This window comes from Symphodus melops (genome assembly GCF_947650265.1).
Source record: "Symphodus melops genome assembly, chromosome: 15".
NCBI classification, from domain to species: domain Eukaryota; kingdom Metazoa; phylum Chordata; class Actinopteri; order Labriformes; family Labridae; genus Symphodus; species Symphodus melops.
Window position 1 is genome coordinate 1061463 of NC_136705.1, and position 18257 is coordinate 1079719.

Consider the following 18257-nt stretch of genomic DNA (forward strand, 5'->3'; position numbering starts at 1 on the left):
TAATGAAAAAACAAGTATGATTGTTCATTTAAATTCATTTCTTCCAGAAGACTCTCCCTCTCTAAGAAATTGTTTGGCATATTATAGCACTTCATATGTGCAGACACACATTCTTATTTGTTACCCATAACATCAGTGCAAGTGTGCATGTGTGTAAGAGAGTGTCAGTGAAGGAAGGTGTGTGTGTTTATAATATAATACATAAACACCTTTCAGTAGGACACACAAGGACTGTACAACAATCGAGTGTTCACGTGTGTATTTATTTATAACATATAAAAAGTTTACATGTGAGTATGTCTAAAAAGAGTTTCAGAAAGAAAGGGAGAGATGTTGATATGAGCAGAGCCATGATGCTCACAGCTTAAGGACGTTAAATCACAGCAAACAGAGGCGTGTGGTCGGTCACAGTCTGGAGTCTCACTTTAACTTTGTGATTTATAAATAACAGTAAAATAAACAGGAGCTCAACTTTGATCATATATGATTATAAAAACTTCAAGTAGGGCTGAAAAGAAAAGAAAGCTTGCTGTTAAATGTGTTTCTAAGTAACGCTGACTACGATGACATAACATTATATATGGTAAAAAACAACAACACAAATATAAAGAATACACAAACATCTAAAACAGCTTCACTGAACAGACACACTGACAATCACACAAACACAGACAGATATGAAATATATGATGGGATAGTTTTCAGCTTCAACACTTCAAAAAGAAACACAAAGGAGGCAGGTGGGATCAGTCACAGAGTTTATCATTTACAACAAGTTTAGATTGAGATTTGAAAAAGTTTCTATATCCTGTCAAAGTATTCAGATTTATGAATCATCTTCATGCAGAGATTTCTGATAATGTGGAGAAAAGTTTCAATCTCTTCATGAAGATTAAAACAACGTGCTCATGAAGCTTCTGGTTTCCTCTGGTTCTGTTAAGAAGTCTTCTTTTATTCTTTATTCAGATTGAGGGGCTGCAGTTTGTCAGAGATCAGCTGTTCTTCTCTGGCCTCAGCTCTGAAGTCCAACCCCTCCCATCTCAGAGAGCTGGACCTGGGCGGGAACAACCTGCAGGATTCAGGAGTGAAGCTGCTGTGTGAGGGACTGCAGAGTCCAAACTGCAGACTGGAGACTCTGAGGTCAGATCACTGACTGTGTCAGTTATTTGGATCATTTCAATCCACATCCTCCATTGTTGCACATTTCAGGATTTATATATTTTCAGTATTTGTCTGAATTTAAATCTCTGGATATTTAATAATTTAGAGACTTGATGTGAACATGTTTTTTTCTGACTGTTGGGGTTTTATGTAGTCAGTTTTGTTATTACATTAATATTACTAATCATGATTAATTAATGTCAAGTCATTGTGTGTTTTTTAATTCAGTGATCCCTCGACTTGAATGGGGCTTGAAGATCACAGAGATTCACAGCTCAGATTCTTTCTGTGGATTTTTGTCCAACGTATTTATTGTCACATTTCAAACAATCCCTCAGACATAAACATGTTCATTAACAAAAGTCTTTTCAGAACACAAATATGCAAAATCAAATCAGTGTTAAATTTGAGCTCATTAACCGTTCTTCTTTTATCATCCTTCATTTTAACAGCAAACAAAATAAAACAGAATCTAAAGCCTGGTTCACACAGCAGGATAATTACACAGATTTTGGCCCCGATTCTCCCCTTCTGATAATCTTAAGGACGCCCCGATCATCATAAGATAATCTTATCAGATCATCCTGCCGTGTGTGGTGTGTTCAGACCGCTCTCGTCTGGTCGGAAGAATGTCGGGACCGCTCCGATCTCAAATCGGGGAAATTCAACATGTTGGATTGTTTTGGCCTGATTTCTCATCACGTGTGGTTTTTCCCCCCCGAGGATAAAACGAGCACGAGCCTGTTGACTGTGACGGGTAGCCAATCAGAAAGCGAGGTGACGTGGTGGCGAGGAAACACCGAAACAACAACTAGTCACCTTCATATCATCATGTAGCAAGTACAGCTCATGCTCCCGTTGTCTCCACTCTGTGACCGACGCCTCTTTTTAAAACGTGTTTTTCAGATAAAAACAGCACAAACGATCCCTGTTACATCCTCTTCATCCGTTTGTTGACTCTGGAATCATGTTTGATCTCCAGAGGTTTTGCGAGGTTTCCCGTCTCTGTGCTCTCTCAAGTTTTGGAAATCGGCCGACAATTTTAAAATCCTGCCGTGTGAACCAGCCTGAAGTTAATTAACAATTTAATTAATCTGAATTTAGTGTTCACTCAGTTCTTTGTGTTTTGTTTACAGTTTAAACAAAACTGTTACATTTGTTTGAATATTAATCATCATTTATCGTTATAATTTAATTGTCTCATGTGACCCAGAATGCATCACTCTGAAATAATCAGCCTAAATTAAAGGCAGGTGTTTTTTGAAAACTAGCAGGATTTTGAAAGTAGCATCCTCTCTGTTCTCTGTCTTCACCATGGACATAATATACGTAGACGCCTCATTGACTGACGCTGCCTATTCGAGCTCACGTGCAGCGTGGCCGCCATCTTGGATGGGTCTCTTGTCCACCCGCTCTGCATTAATTTCTATTGAGGAAGTTCTATCCTCGATTACATTAATCATCATAACTCCTTGGATTTCTAACAGATTTTCACACGGTTTGGTTTGTTATAAACAGCAGAAATGTAGTTATAATACAGGATGCTTGACTCGTGTTTTCATGCTAGGCTATGGCTTATTGATAAATGTATAAATTAATTAATTTGAATTTATTTTAATGAAAAAACAAGTATGATTGTTCATTTAAATTCATTTCTTCCAGAAGACTCTCCCTCTCTGTAAGAAATTGTTTGGCATATTATAGCACTTCATATGTGCAGACACACATTCTTATCTGTTACCCATAACATCAGTGCAAGTGTGCATGTGTGTAAGAGAGTGTCAGTGAAGGAAGGTGTGTGTGTTTATAATATAATACATAAACACCTTTCAGTAGGACACACAAGGACTGTACAACAGTCGAGTGTTCACGTGTGTATTTATTTATAACATATAAAAAGTTTACATGTGAGTATGTCTAAAAAGAGTTTCAGAAAGAAAGGGAGAGATGTTGATATGAGCAGAGCCATGATGCTCACAGCTTAAGGACGTTAAATCACAGCAAACAGAGGCGTGTGGTCGGTCACAGTCTGGAGTCTCACTTTAACTTTGTGATTTATAAATAACAGTAAAATAAACAGGAGCTCAACTTTGATCATATATGATTATAAAAACTTCAAGTAGGGCTGAAAAGAAAAGAAAGCTTCCTGTTAAATGTGTTTCTAAGTAACGCTGGTTACGATGACATAACTTTATATATGGTAAAAAAAACAACACAAATATAAAGAAATACACAAAGATCTAAAACAGCTTCACTGAACAGACACACTGACAATCACACAAACACAGACAGATATGAAATATATGATGGGATAGTTTTCAGCTTCAACACTTCAAAAAGAAACACAAAGGAGGCAGGTGGGATCAGTCACAGAGTTTATCATTTACAACAAGTTTAGATTGAGTTTTGAAAAAGTTTCTATATCCTGTCAAAGTATTCAGATTTATGAATCATCTTCATGCAGAGATTTCTGATAATGTGGAGAAAAGTTTCAAACTCTTCATGAAGATTAAAACAACGTGCACATGAAGCTTCTGGTTTCCTCTGGTTCTGTTAAGAAGTCTTCTTTTATTCTTTATTCAGATTGAGGGGCTGCAGTTTGTCAGAGATCAGCTGTTCTTCTCTGGCCTCAGCTCTGAAGTCCAACCCCTCCCATCTCAGAGAGCTGGATCTGAGCCACAACAGAGACCTGCAGGATTCAGGAGTGACGCTGCTGTGTGAGGGACTGCAGAGTCCAAACTGCAGACTGGAGACTCTGAGGTCAGATCACTGACTGTGTCATTTATTTGGATCATTTCAATCCACATCCTCCATTGTTGCACATTTCAGGATTGATATATTTTCAATATTTGTCTGAATTTAAATCTCTGGATCTTTAATAATTTAGAGATTTGATGTGAACATGTTTTTTTCTGACTGTTGGGGTTTTATGTAGTCAGTTTTGTTATTACATTAATATTACTAATCATGATTAATTAATGTCAAGTCATTGTGTGTTTTTAATTCAGTGATCCCTCGACTTGAATGGGGCTTGAAGATCACAGAGATTCACAGCTCAGATTCTTTCTGTGGATTTTTGTCCAACGTATTTATTGTCACATTTCAAACAATCCCTCAGACATAAACATGTTCATTAACAAAAGTCTTTTCAGAACATAAATATGCAAAATCAAATCAGTGTTAAATTTGAGCTCATTAACCGTGCTTCTTTTATCATCCTTCATTTTAACAGCAAACAAAATAAAACAGAATCTAAAGCCTGGTTCACACAGCAGGATAATTACACAGATTTTGGCCCCGATTCTCCCCTTCTGATAATCTTAAGGACGCCCCGATCATCATAAGATAATCTTATCAGATCATCCTGCCGTGTGTGGTGTGTTCAGACCGCTCTCGTCTGGTCGGAAGAATGTCGGGACCGCTCCGATCTCAAATTGGGGAAATTCAACATGTTGGATTGTTTTGGCCTGATTTCTCATCACGTGTGGTTTTTCCCCCCCCCGAGGATAAAACGAGCAGGAGCCTGTTGACTGTGACGCGTAGCCAATCAGAAAGCGAGGTGACGTAGTGGCGAGGAAACACCGAAACAACAACTAGTCACCTCCATATCGTCATGTAGCAAGTACAGCTCATGCTCCCGTTGTCTCCACTCTGTGACCGACGCCTCTTTTTAAAACGTGTTTTTCAGATAAAAACAGCACAAACGATCCCTGTTACATCCTCTTCATCCGTTTGTTGACTCTGGAATCATGTTTGATCTCCAGAGGTTTTGCGAGGTTTCCCGTCTGATCGGGGGACGTTTGCGAGTGAAATCGGTTGGTGTGTGGTGTGTTGATGTTGCTGTGTGGCCGCACACTGCACACTGTACGACCAAAACTGTAAAACCTCCGATTATTTATCACCATGTGTGTGCTCTCTCAAGTTTTGGAAATCGGCCGACAATTTTAAAATCCTGCCGTGTGAACCAGCCTGAAGTTAATTAACAATTTAATTAATCTGAATTTAGTATTCACTCAGTTCTTTCTGTTTTGTTTACAGTTTAAACAACACAGTTACATTTGTTTTAATATTAATCATCATTTATCGTTATAATTTAATTGTCTCATGTGACCCAGAATGCATCACTCTGAAATAATCTGCCTAAATTAAAGGCAGGTGTTTTTTGAAAACTAGCAGGATTTTGAAAGTAGCATCCTCTCTGTTCTCTGTCTTCACCATGGACAGAATATACGTAGACGCCTCTTTGACTGACGCTGTCTATTGGAGCTAAAAGACGTATGCTAGGCTATGGCTTATTGATAAATGTAAAGATTTAATTTGAATTTATTTTAGTGAAAAAACAAGTATGATTGTTCATTTAAATTCATTTCTTCCAGAAGACTCTCCCTCTCTGTAAGAAATTGTTTGGCATATTATAGCACTTCATATGTGCAGACACACATTCTTATTTGTTACCCATAACATCAGTGCCAGCAACATGACTATGAGAAAGTGTGCATGTGTGTTAGAGAGTGTCAGTGAAGGAAGGTGTGTGTGTTTATAATAGATAGATAGATAGATAGATAGATAGATAGATAGATAGATAGATAGATAGATAGATAGATAGATAGATAGATACTTTATTGATCCCGAGGGAAATTCAAGGCATCCAGTAGCAGTATACAGACAGGCAGGACACAAGACATTGGTTACAATACACACCCGCTGTCCCCCCTCCCCTCTGTAATACAATAATCCCCCAAACAAGATTCAGCAGCCCCTATGTGACTAAGAGTAAAGGTTAAACCTGTGCAGTTAGCATTAGACTTAAACTTATATAGCATAATGCAGTGTTTTTCAACCTTTTCTGAGCCACGGTACACTTTTTTCATTGAAAAAGTCTCAAGGCACACCACCAGTCGATAATGTTAAAAAAATGAAACTATGTAGCCCATATTATCAATATAAAGTAATTCTTGTGTTTATTTGGTATCAAATAAACACAAATAAAAATATTTCTACTCACTCAGTGTGAAACCTGGGCTTGTTTGGATGAACACAAAGTTGATGGCAGGAATTGAAGAAAGACACACACGAAGCTCTTCCTCAACAGCTCTCAGTCTCTCTCTGTTTTTAGTTTTTATAGCAGTGAAGCTTGAAAAGCTCACCTCACACAGATATGTCGTGGAAAATGGGAGCAAGTCAAAATAGCTTTGTTTGCCAGAATAGGGAACTCCTTGGCAGTAGCCAACCAAAAACTGTCCAAAGGTAGATCTGCAAAGCTTAGCTTTAAACCACGATTTTGTCTCAGTTCAGTTAGGTCCTCCTGCTCCTGTAAAGTCATGTCCTTTCCAACAACTGATGCTGAGCTATAAGGGTCCCTAACCCAGTCAAGGCATTCAGTGAAGGCTGAAGAGAAATAAAATGACATCTTCTCCTCAAAAGTTTTCAAATGTTTAACTATTATCTCACACAATGCAGCAGTGTTAACATCTTGGTGCGCCCAACCATCGCTGCCGCTCCATCAGTGCAGACACTCGTGCAGTTTTCCCACTTAAGTCCTCCTTTTTCAAGATATTCTGATGTGACCCGAAAATTTCCTCTCCTGTTGTTCTTTCTGGCAATGCCTTGCAAAAGAAGAAGTTTTCTCTGCTTGCGTCTCCATCCACAAAACGCACATTGGCCAAGAGTTGAGCATGTCCACTAATATCAGTAGACTCATCAAGTTGCAACGCAAATTTCTTACTGATACGGATCTTTTCCAAAACCACACTTTCGATGTCTGCAGACATGTCATCAATACGTCTGGTTATTGTGTTATCTGAGAGAGGAACTTTGGCTATTTCTTTTCAGATCCGAGCATCTCATTTACAATGGCTTTGCAGGAGGGAGTTATTAATGTCTCTGCCACAGTGTGGGACTTTTTTGATTTAGCTACAAGTTCTGCAACGTGGTAGCTCGCTTTAAGGGCTGTCTCATTTACCTTTGTGGTTTTTCTCATGAAAGTTGCCTGTTTCTCCGTGTGTTCACGCAGGCGAACAAAATAGTCCACATTCTTGTTTTGAAGCGAAGGGTGTTTCGTTTGGAGATGGCGTTTAAGCTTACTTGGGACCATAGAACTGTTGGATAGCTTTTTACCACACGCCAAGCACAGCGGAGTTTGTGCCGTTGCATCCCCGGTGTAAGTAAATCCAAATGAAAGATAGCTTTCGCTGTATTGCCTCGAAACTTTGCTCGAGCTCACAGTCTTTGCTTTCTTTTGACCTCCACTTATACTAGGGCCTTCATCTGGGTCCGAATTTTGTCCAGGGTCCAGTTCGGAGTGAGCTTTTTTCTTTTTCAAAAACTTCTCCATCACTGTTACCATATATACTCGCTAGCCATAATGTCACTGTCACCTGTCACATCAATGCATCACTAATTCTCTTGTCTCAGAGTACAATGCAATTATCTACCTGCTGCCACCTACTGATATGGAAGAGTATTACATGATAACTCTGCCAGGCACTTGTCAGCACAGACACTCGACTTCTTTTTTAGACCAATTAGGTGAAATTTGATCATTTCCCGCGACACACCTGACAATATCTCGCGACACACTAGTGTGCCGCGGAGCACTGGTTGAAAAACACTGGCATAATGTACATAACCTGTGAAGGAGAGAAAAACATGTGCTGGTTAAAAGAGACCTGTAAAACAGTTAAAGAGCCTTAGAAACAAAGTGCTGACCTTCTAGAAACTAGTTCCATGTGCATGTACAGAGGTGTTTGAGGTAGTGCCAGAGGTGTGAGTACAGTCATTAAACAGTCAATGCAGGGATGCAGACTGGGCCATTAAAGTGCTCAGCAACATAAAGGAGCAGTGATTAGCATTAAGTGTCCAAAACAATAAGGTGAAACCAGGAGTGATTAGGGTGATTGCCATTAAAGTAGCCAACTATTGAGGAGCAGATTAGCATTAAGTGTCAAAGACAATAGAGTGAAACTTGACCTAGTTAGGGTGATCATGTCAACCATTACAGATGTAGCATAACACAACAGTAGGATGAAACCAGACATGATTAGGGTGATTATCATTAAAGTGACCTGTGCTCAGTAAGGTGACTATCAATATCCATTAAAGTGTCCAACTGGAGGCTGACTCTGAGGTCAGCAGTGCAGATGAGGAGTGAGAAAAAAAGTGAAAAATGAGTCCAGGGATCACCGTGCGCTTCTTCCCTGCCGTGACAGTGAAGTGTTGTACAATCTGATGGCCAGGGGGACAAAAGAGTTCTTGAGTCTGTCCGTGGAGCACGACTGTGACAGCAGTCTGTCACTGAACATGCTCCTCTACCCGGTGAAGGTGCTGTGCAGAGGTTGGTGTGTGTTGTCCATGATGGAGAGCATTTTGTCCAGAGACCTCCTCTCTACCACTGTCACCAGTGAGTCCAGCTCTGTACCCCCCACAGAGCCGGCCCTCCTCACCAGTGAGTCCAGCTCTGTACCCACCACAGAGCCAGTCCTCCTCACCAGTGAGTCCAGCTCTGTGCCCACCACAGAGCCGGCCCTCCTCACCAGTCTGTCCAGGCGTGCTGCGTCCCTCTTCTTGCAGCTTCCTCCCCAGCACACCACTGCGTAGAAGAGGACGCTGGACACCACAGACTGGTAGAACATCTGCAGCAGCTTTTTGCAGATGTTGAACGACCCCAGCCTTCTCAGGAAGTACAGACGACTCTGTCCCTTCCTGCAGGTAGTGTCCATGTTAGGCGACCAGTCCAGCTTGTCATCCAGCTGCAGCCCCAGATACCCCTAGGTCCTGACCACCTCCACGTCGACCCCCCCGATGGAAACAAGTTCTAGATGTGGTTTGTTCCTTCGGAAGTCCACCACCATCTCTTTGGTCTTGGAGGTGTTTAGCTGCAGATGGTTGTCACTGCACCACTTCACAAAGTCCTCGATCAGGCTCCTGTACTCCTCCTCCTGTCCATCCCTGACACAAGCAACTATCGCAGTGTCGTCCAAGTATTTCTGCATGTGGCAGAGCTCAGAGTTATACTGGAAGTCAGAGGTGTACAGGGTGAACAGGACGGGGGTGAGCACAGTCCCCTGTGGTGCTCCAGTGCTGCTGACCACAGTGTCAGATGTGCAGTCCTTCAGTCTGACGTACTGTGGTCTCTCTGTGAGGTAGTCCGTGATCCACCTCACCAGGTGCGAGTCCACCCTCATCTCGGTCAGCTTGTCTCTCAGTAGGAGGGGATGGATGGTGTCGAAAGCGCTTGAGAAATCAAAGAACATGATTCTCATCACGTTGCTCCTGTTGTCCAGATGAGAGTAAGCCCTGTGTAGAAGATAGAGGATGGCATCGTCCACGCCCACCTTTGCCTGGTATGCAAACTGCAGGGGATCCTGTGCGTGTTGGACCTGGGGTCTGAGGTGTTGGAGCAGCAGCCGTTCAAAGGTCTTCATAACGTGGGATGTCAGAGCGATTGGTCTGAAGTCGCCTGGCTCACTGGGGTTTTTCTTCTTGGGGACCGGGGTGAGGCACGAGGTCTTCCAGAGTACAGGAACCTTCCCAAGCCACAGGCTGCTGAAGTGGCTCCCCCAGCTCAGCAGAGCAGGCCATTAGCATCCTGGGACACACCTTGTCCGGGCCTGCTGCCTTCCTGGGACGGAGTCTCTTCAGCTCCTTGCTCACCTGGTCTCTGGTGATGGTGGTGGGGAGGGGGGATGGATTGTCACTGGAGGTTGTGTCTGTCCTGGTGGAGGTGTTGGGGGGAGTGAGAGGGGGGGAGGGGGTGTGTAGAGGGGTGCTGGGGGGACAGGCACTGGCTGCAGCGACGGGGCTGTCAAACCTGTTAAAAAACAAGTTGAGCTGGTTTGCTCTCTCAGGGTCCCCGTCTTCTGCGTTGTTATTTTTTTCTTGCAGCCTGTGATGGTTTTCATGCCCTCCCAGACCTCTCTCATGTTGTTCTGCTGCAGCTTCTGTTCTACCTTCCTTCTGTACTCCTCCTTTGCCTCTCGGAGTCTGACCTTGAGTTCCCCCTGCACACGCTTCAGCTCTGCCTGGTCTCCCTCCTTGAATGCCCTTTTCTTCCTGTTAAGGATCTCCTTGACATCGCTGGTGATCCAGGGCTTGTTGTTCGGGAAGCAGCGCACAGTTTTAGTCGGAACCACAACGTCCATGCAGAAGTTCATGTAGTCAGTTGTGCAGTGTGTGACCCCCTCAATGTCATCACCATGGGTCTCTTGCAGGGCACTCCAGTCAGTGGTCTCAAAACAGTCTCTGAGCGCCTCCTCTGCCTCAGGAGACCACTTTCTGAAGGCGCGTGTTGTTACCGGTTGTCTCTGGATCTTAGTCTTGTACTGTGGCTTGAGTAGGACCAGGTTGTGATCGGACTTCCCCAGAGGTGGTAAGAGGGTGGCAGTGCAGGACTATAATACATAAACACCTTTCAGTAGGACACACAAGGACTGTACAACAATCGAGTGTTCACGTGTGTATTTATTTATAACATATAAAAAGTTTACATGTGAGTATGTCTAAAAAGAGTTTCAGAAAGAAAGGGAGAGATGTTGATATGAGCAGAGCCATGATGCTCACAGCTTAAGGACGTTAAATCACAGCAAACAGAGGCGTGTGGTCGGTCACAGTCTGGAGTCTAACTTTAACTTTGTGATTTATAAATAACAGTAAAATAAACAGGAGCTCAACTTTGATCATATATGATTATAAAAACTTCAAGTAGGGCTGAAAAGAAAAGAAAGCTTGCTGTTAAATGTGTTTCTAAGTAACGCTGACTACGATGACATAACATTATATATGGTAAAAAAAACAACACAAATATAAAGAAATACACAAACATATAATACAGCTTCACTGAACAGACACACTGACAATCACACAAACACAGACAGATATGAAATATATGATGGGATAGTTTTCAGCTTCAACACTTCAAAAAGAAACACAAAGGAGGCAGGTGGGATCAGTCACAGAGTTTATCATTTACAACAAGTTTAGATTGAGTTTTGAAAAAGTTTCTATATCCTGTCAAAGTATTCAGATTTATGAATCATCTTCATGCAGAGATTTCTGATAATGTGGAGAAAAGTTTCAAACTCTTCATGAAGATTAAAACAACGTGCTCATGAAGCTTCTGGTTTCCTTTGGTTCTATTAAGAAGTCTTCTTTTTTTCTTTATTCAGATTGGAGTACTGCAGTTTGTCAGAGATCAGCTGTTCTTCTCTGGCCTCAGTTCTGAAGTCCGACCCCTCCCATCTCAGAGAGCTGGACCTGACCTCCAACAAGCTGCAGGATTCAGGAGTGAAGCTGCTGTGTGAGGGACTGCAGAGTCAAAACTGCAGACTGGAGACTCTGATGTAAGATCACTGACTGTGTCATTTATTTGGATCATTTCAATCCACATCCTCCATTGTTGCACATTTCAGGATTTATATATTTTCAGTATTTGTCTGAATTTAAATCTCTGGATATTTAATAATTTAGAGATTTGATGTGAACATGTTTTTTTCTGACTGTTGGGGTTTTATGTAGTCAGTTTTGTTATTACATTAATATTACTAATCATGATTAATTAATGTCAAGTGATTCGAGATTCACAGCTCAGATTCTTTCTGTGGATTTTTGTCCAACGTATTTATTGTCACATTTCAAACAATCCCTCAGACATAAACATGTTCATTAACAAAAGTCTTTTCAGAACATAAATATGCAAAATCAAATCAGTGTTAAATTTGAGCTCATTAACCGTGCTTCTTTTATCATCCTTCATTTTAACAGCAAACAAAATAAAACAGAATCTAAAGCCTGGTTCACACAGCAGGATAATTACACAGATTTTGGCCCCGATTCTCCCCTTCTGATAATCTTAAGGACGCCCCGATCATCATAAGATAATCTTATCAGATCATCCTGCCGTGTGTGGTGTGTTCAGACCGCTCTCGTCTGGTCGGAAGAATGTCGGGACCGCTCCGATCTCAAATCGGGGAAATTCAACATGTTGGATTGTTTTGGCCTGATTTCTCATCACGTGTGGTTTTTCCCCCCCGAGGATAAAACGAGCACGAGCCTGTTGACTGTGACGGGTAGCCAATCAGAAAGCGAGGTGACGTGGTGGTGAGGAAACACCGAAACAACAACTAGTCACCTCCATATCATCATGTAGCAAGTACAGCTCATGCTCCCGTTGTCTCCACTCTGTGACCGACGCCTCTTTTTAAAACGTGTTTTTCAGATAAAAACAGCACAAACGATCCCTGTTACATCCTCTTCATCCGTTTGTTGACTCTGGAATCATGTTTGATCTCCAGAGGTTTTGCGAGGTTTCCCGTCTCTGTGCTCTCTCAAGTTTTGGAAATCGGCCGACAATTTTAAAATCCTGCCGTGTGAACCAGCCTGAAGTTAATTAACAATTTAATTAATCTGAATTTAGTATTCACTCAGTTCTTTGTGTTTTGTTTACAGTTTAAACAAAACTGTTACATTTGTTTGAATATTAATCATCATTTATCGTTATAATTTAATTGTCTCATGTGACCCAGAATGCATCACTCTGAAATAATCAGCCTAAATTAAAGGCAGGTGTTTTTTGAAAACTAGCAGGATTTTGAAAGTAGCATCCTCTCTGTTCTCTGTCTTCACCATGGACATAATATACGTAGACGCCTCATTGACTGACGCTGCCTATTCGAGCTCACGTGCAGCGTGGCCGCCATCTTGGATGGGTCTCTTGTCCACCCGCTCTGCATTAATTTCTATTGAGGAAGTTCTATCCTCGATTACATTAATCATCATAACTCCTTGGATTTCTAACAGATTTTCACACGGTTTGGTTTGTTATAAACAGCAGAAATGTAGTTATAATACAGGATGCTTGACTCGTGTTTTCATGCTAGGCTATGGCTTATTGATAAATGTATAAATTAATTAATTTGAATTTATTTTAATGAAAAAACAAGTATGATTGTTCATTTAAATTCATTTCTTCCAGAAGACTCTCCCTCTCTGTAAGAAATTGTTTGGCATATTATAGCACTTCATATGTGCAGACACACATTCTTATCTGTTACCCATAACATCAGTGCAAGTGTGCATGTGTGTAAGAGAGTGTCAGTGAAGGAAGGTGTGTGTGTTTATAATATAATACATAAACACCTTTCAGTAGGACACACAAGGACTGTACAACAGTCGAGTGTTCACGTGTGTATTTATTTATAACATATAAAAAGTTTACATGTGAGTATGTCTAAAAAGAGTTTCAGAAAGAAAGGGAGAGATGTTGATATGAGCAGAGCCATGATGCTCACAGCTTAAGGACGTTAAATCACAGCAAACAGAGGCGTGTGGTCGGTCACAGTCTGGAGTCTCACTTTAACTTTGTGATTTATAAATAACAGTAAAATAAACAGGAGCTCAACTTTGATCATATATGATTATAAAAACTTCAAGTAGGGCTGAAAAGAAAAGAAAGCTTCCTGTTAAATGTGTTTCTAAGTAACGCTGGTTACGATGACATAACTTTATATATGGTAAAAAAAACAACACAAATATAAAGAAATACACAAAGATCTAAAACAGCTTCACTGAACAGACACACTGACAATCACACAAACACAGACAGATATGAAATATATGATGGGATAGTTTTCAGCTTCAACACTTCAAAAAGAAACACAAAGGAGGCAGGTGGGATCAGTCACAGAGTTTATCATTTACAACAAGTTTAGATTGAGTTTTGAAAAAGTTTCTATATCCTGTCAAAGTATTCAGATTTATGAATCATCTTCATGCAGAGATTTCTGATAATGTGGAGAAAAGTTTCAAACTCTTCATGAAGATTAAAACAACGTGCACATGAAGCTTCTGGTTTCCTCTGGTTCTGTTAAGAAGTCTTCTTTTATTCTTTATTCAGATTGAGGGGCTGCAGTTTGTCAGAGATCAGCTGTTCTTCTCTGGCCTCAGCTCTGAAGTCCAACCCCTCCCATCTCAGAGAGCTGGATCTGAGCCACAACAGAGACCTGCAGGATTCAGGAGTGACGCTGCTGTGTGAGGGACTGCAGAGTCCAAACTGCAGACTGGAGACTCTGAGGTCAGATCACTGACTGTGTCATTTATTTGGATCATTTCAATCCACATCCTCCATTGTTGCACATTTCAGGATTGATATATTTTCAATATTTGTCTGAATTTAAATCTCTGGATATTTAATAATTTAGAGATTTGATGTGAACATGTTTTTTTCTGACTGTTGGGGTTTTATGTAGTCAGTTTTGTTATTACATTAATATTACTAATCATGATTAATTAATGTCAAGTCATTGTGTGTTTTTAATTCAGTGATCCCTCGACTTGAATGGGGCTTGAAGATCACAGAGATTCACAGCTCAGATTCTTTCTGTGGATTTTTGTCCAACGTATTTATTGTCACATTTCAAACAATCCCTCAGACATAAACATGTTCATTAACAAAAGTCTTTTCAGAACATAAATATGCAAAATCAAATCAGTGTTAAATTTGAGCTCATTAACCGTGCTTCTTTTATCATCCTTCATTTTAACAGCAAACAAAATAAAACAGAATCTAAAGCCTGGTTCACACAGCAGGATAATTACACAGATTTTGGCCCCGATTCTCCCCTTCTGATAATCTTAAGGACGCCCCGATCATCATAAGATAATCTTATCAGATCATCCTGCCGTGTGTGGTGTGTTCAGACCGCTCTCGTCTGGTCGGAAGAATGTCGGGACCGCTCCGATCTCAAATTGGGGAAATTCAACATGTTGGATTGTTTTGGCCTGATTTCTCATCACGTGTGGTTTTTCCCCCCCCCGAGGATAAAACGAGCAGGAGCCTGTTGACTGTGACGCGTAGCCAATCAGAAAGCGAGGTGACGTAGTGGCGAGGAAACACCGAAACAACAACTAGTCACCTCCATATCGTCATGTAGCAAGTACAGCTCATGCTCCCGTTGTCTCCACTCTGTGACCGACGCCTCTTTTTAAAACGTGTTTTTCAGATAAAAACAGCACAAACGATCCCTGTTACATCCTCTTCATCCGTTTGTTGACTCTGGAATCATGTTTGATCTCCAGAGGTTTTGCGAGGTTTCCCGTCTGATCGGGGGACGTTTGCGAGTGAAATCGGTTGGTGTGTGGTGTGTTGATGTTGCTGTGTGGCCGCACACTGCACACTGTACGACCAAAACTGTAAAACCTCCGATTATTTATCACCATGTGTGTGCTCTCTCAAGTTTTGGAAATCGGCCGACAATTTTAAAATCCTGCCGTGTGAACCAGCCTGAAGTTAATTAACAATTTAATTAATCTGAATTTAGTATTCACTCAGTTCTTTCTGTTTTGTTTACAGTTTAAACAACACAGTTACATTTGTTTTAATATTAATCATCATTTATCGTTATAATTTAATTGTCTCATGTGACCCAGAATGCATCACTCTGAAATAATCTGCCTAAATTAAAGGCAGGTGTTTTTTGAAAACTAGCAGGATTTTGAAAGTAGCATCCTCTCTGTTCTCTGTCTTCACCATGGACAGAATATACGTAGACGCCTCTTTGACTGACGCTGTCTATTGGAGCTAAAAGACGTATGCTAGGCTATGGCTTATTGATAAATGTAAAGATTTAATTTGAATTTATTTTAGTGAAAAAACAAGTATGATTGTTCATTTAAATTCATTTCTTCCAGAAGACTCTCCCTCTCTGTAAGAAATTGTTTGGCATATTATAGCACTTCATATGTGCAGACACACATTCTTATTTGTTACCCATAACATCAGTGCCAGCAACATGACTATGAGAAAGTGTGCATGTGTGTTAGAGAGTGTCAGTGAAGGAAGGTGTGTGTGTTTATAATAGATAGATAGATAGATAGATAGATAGATAGATAGATAGATAGATAGATAGATAGATAGATAGATAGATAGATAGATAGATAGATAGATAGATACTTTATTGATCCCGAGGGAAATTCAAGGCATCCAGTAGCAGTATACAGACAGGCAGGACACAAGACATTGGTTACAATACACACCCGCTGTCCCCCCTCCCCTCTGTAATACAATAATCCCCCAAACAAGATTCAGCAGCCCCTATGTGACTAAGAGTAAAGGTTAAACCTGTGCAGTTAGCATTAGACTTAAACTTATATAGCATAATGCAGTGTTTTTCAACCTTTTCTGAGCCACGGTACACTTTTTTCATTGAAAAAGTCTCAAGGCACACCACCAGTCGATAATGTTAAAAAAATGAAACTATGTAGCCCATATTATCAATATAAAGTAATTCTTGTGTTTATTTGGTATCAAATAAACACAAATAAAAATATTTCTACTCACTCAGTGTGAAACCTGGGCTTGTTTGGATGAACACAAAGTTGATGGCAGGAATTGAAGAAAGACACACACGAAGCTCTTCCTCAACAGCTCTCAGTCTCTCTCTGTTTTTAGTTTTTATAGCAGTGAAGCTTGAAAAGCTCACCTCACACAGATATGTCGTGGAAAATGGGAGCAAGTCAAAATAGCTTTGTTTGCCAGAATAGGGAACTCCTTGGCAGTAGCCAACCAAAAACTGTCCAAAGGTAGATCTGCAAAGCTTAGCTTTAAACCACGATTTTGTCTCAGTTCAGTTAGGTCCTCCTGCTCCTGTAAAGTCATGTCCTTTCCAACAACTGATGCTGAGCTATAAGGGTCCCTAACCCAGTCAAGGCATTCAGTGAAGGCTGAAGAGAAATAAAATGACATCTTCTCCTCAAAAGTTTTCAAATGTTTAACTATTATCTCACACAATGCAGCAGTGTTAACATCTTGGTGCGCCCAACCATCGCTGCCGCTCCATCAGTGCAGACACTCGTGCAGTTTTCCCACTTAAGTCCTCCTTTTTCAAGATATTCTGATGTGACCCGAAAATTTCCTCTCCTGTTGTTCTTTCTGGCAATGCCTTGCAAAAGAAGAAGTTTTCTCTGCTTGCGTCTCCATCCACAAAACGCACATTGGCCAAGAGTTGAGCATGTCCACTAATATCAGTAGACTCATCAAGTTGCAACGCAAATTTCTTACTGATACGGATCTTTTCCAAAACCACACTTTCGATGTCTGCAGACATGTCATCAATACGTCTGGTTATTGTGTTATCTGAGAGAGGAACTTTGGCTATTTCTTTTCAGATCCGAGCATCTCATTTACAATGGCTTTGCAGGAGGGAGTTATTAATGTCTCTGCCACAGTGTGGGACTTTTTTGATTTAGCTACAAGTTCTGCAACGTGGTAGCTCGCTTTAAGGGCTGTCTCATTTACCTTTGTGGTTTTTCTCATGAAAGTTGCCTGTTTCTCCGTGTGTTCACGCAGGCGAACAAAATAGTCCACATTCTTGTTTTGAAGCGAAGGGTGTTTCGTTTGGAGATGGCGTTTAAGCTTACTTGGGACCATAGAACTGTTGGATAGCTTTTTACCACACGCCAAGCACAGCGGAGTTTGTGCCGTTGCATCCCCGGTGTAAGTAAATCCAAATGAAAGATAGCTTTCGCTGTATTGCCTCGAAACTTTGCTCGAGCTCACAGTCTTTGCTTTCTTTTGACCTCCACTTATACTAGGGCCTTCATCTGGGTCCGAATTTTGTCCAGGGTCCAGTTCGGAGTGAGCTTTTTTCTTTTTCAAAAACTTCTCCATCACTGTTACCATATATACTCGCTAGCCATAATGTCACTGTCACCTGTCACATCAATGCATCACTAATTCTCTTGTCTCAGAGTACAATGCAATTATCTACCTGCTGCCACCTACTGATATGGAAGAGTATTACATGATAACTCTGCCAGGCACTTGTCAGCACAGACACTCGACTTCTTTTTTAGACCAATTAGGTGAAATTTGATCATTTCCCGCGACACACCTGACAATATCTCGCGACACACTAGTGTGCCGCGGAGCACTGGTTGAAAAACACTGGCATAATGTACATAACCTGTGAAGGAGAGAAAAACATGTGCTGGTTAAAAGAGACCTGTAAAACAGTTAAAGAGCCTTAGAAACAAAGTGCTGACCTTCTAGAAACTAGTTCCATGTGCATGTACAGAGGTGTTTGAGGTAGTGCCAGAGGTGTGAG

At 41.0% G+C, this 18257-nt stretch overlaps 1 protein-coding gene across 1 annotated transcript in view; it reads left to right on the forward strand.

The window, feature by feature from the left end:
- Positions 1-18257, forward strand: part of LOC306835646 (uncharacterized protein) — a 380835-nt gene that overhangs the window by 352482 nt on the left and 10096 nt on the right. Inside the window, exons 37-40 of the mRNA XM_079362312.1 lie at positions 967-1140; positions 3745-3921; positions 11325-11498; positions 14051-14227. Of these exons, the coding sequence (XP_079218438.1) occupies positions 967-1140; positions 3745-3921; positions 11325-11498; positions 14051-14227 (702 nt within the window). The remainder of the gene's footprint in view (positions 1-966; positions 1141-3744; positions 3922-11324; positions 11499-14050; positions 14228-18257) is intronic.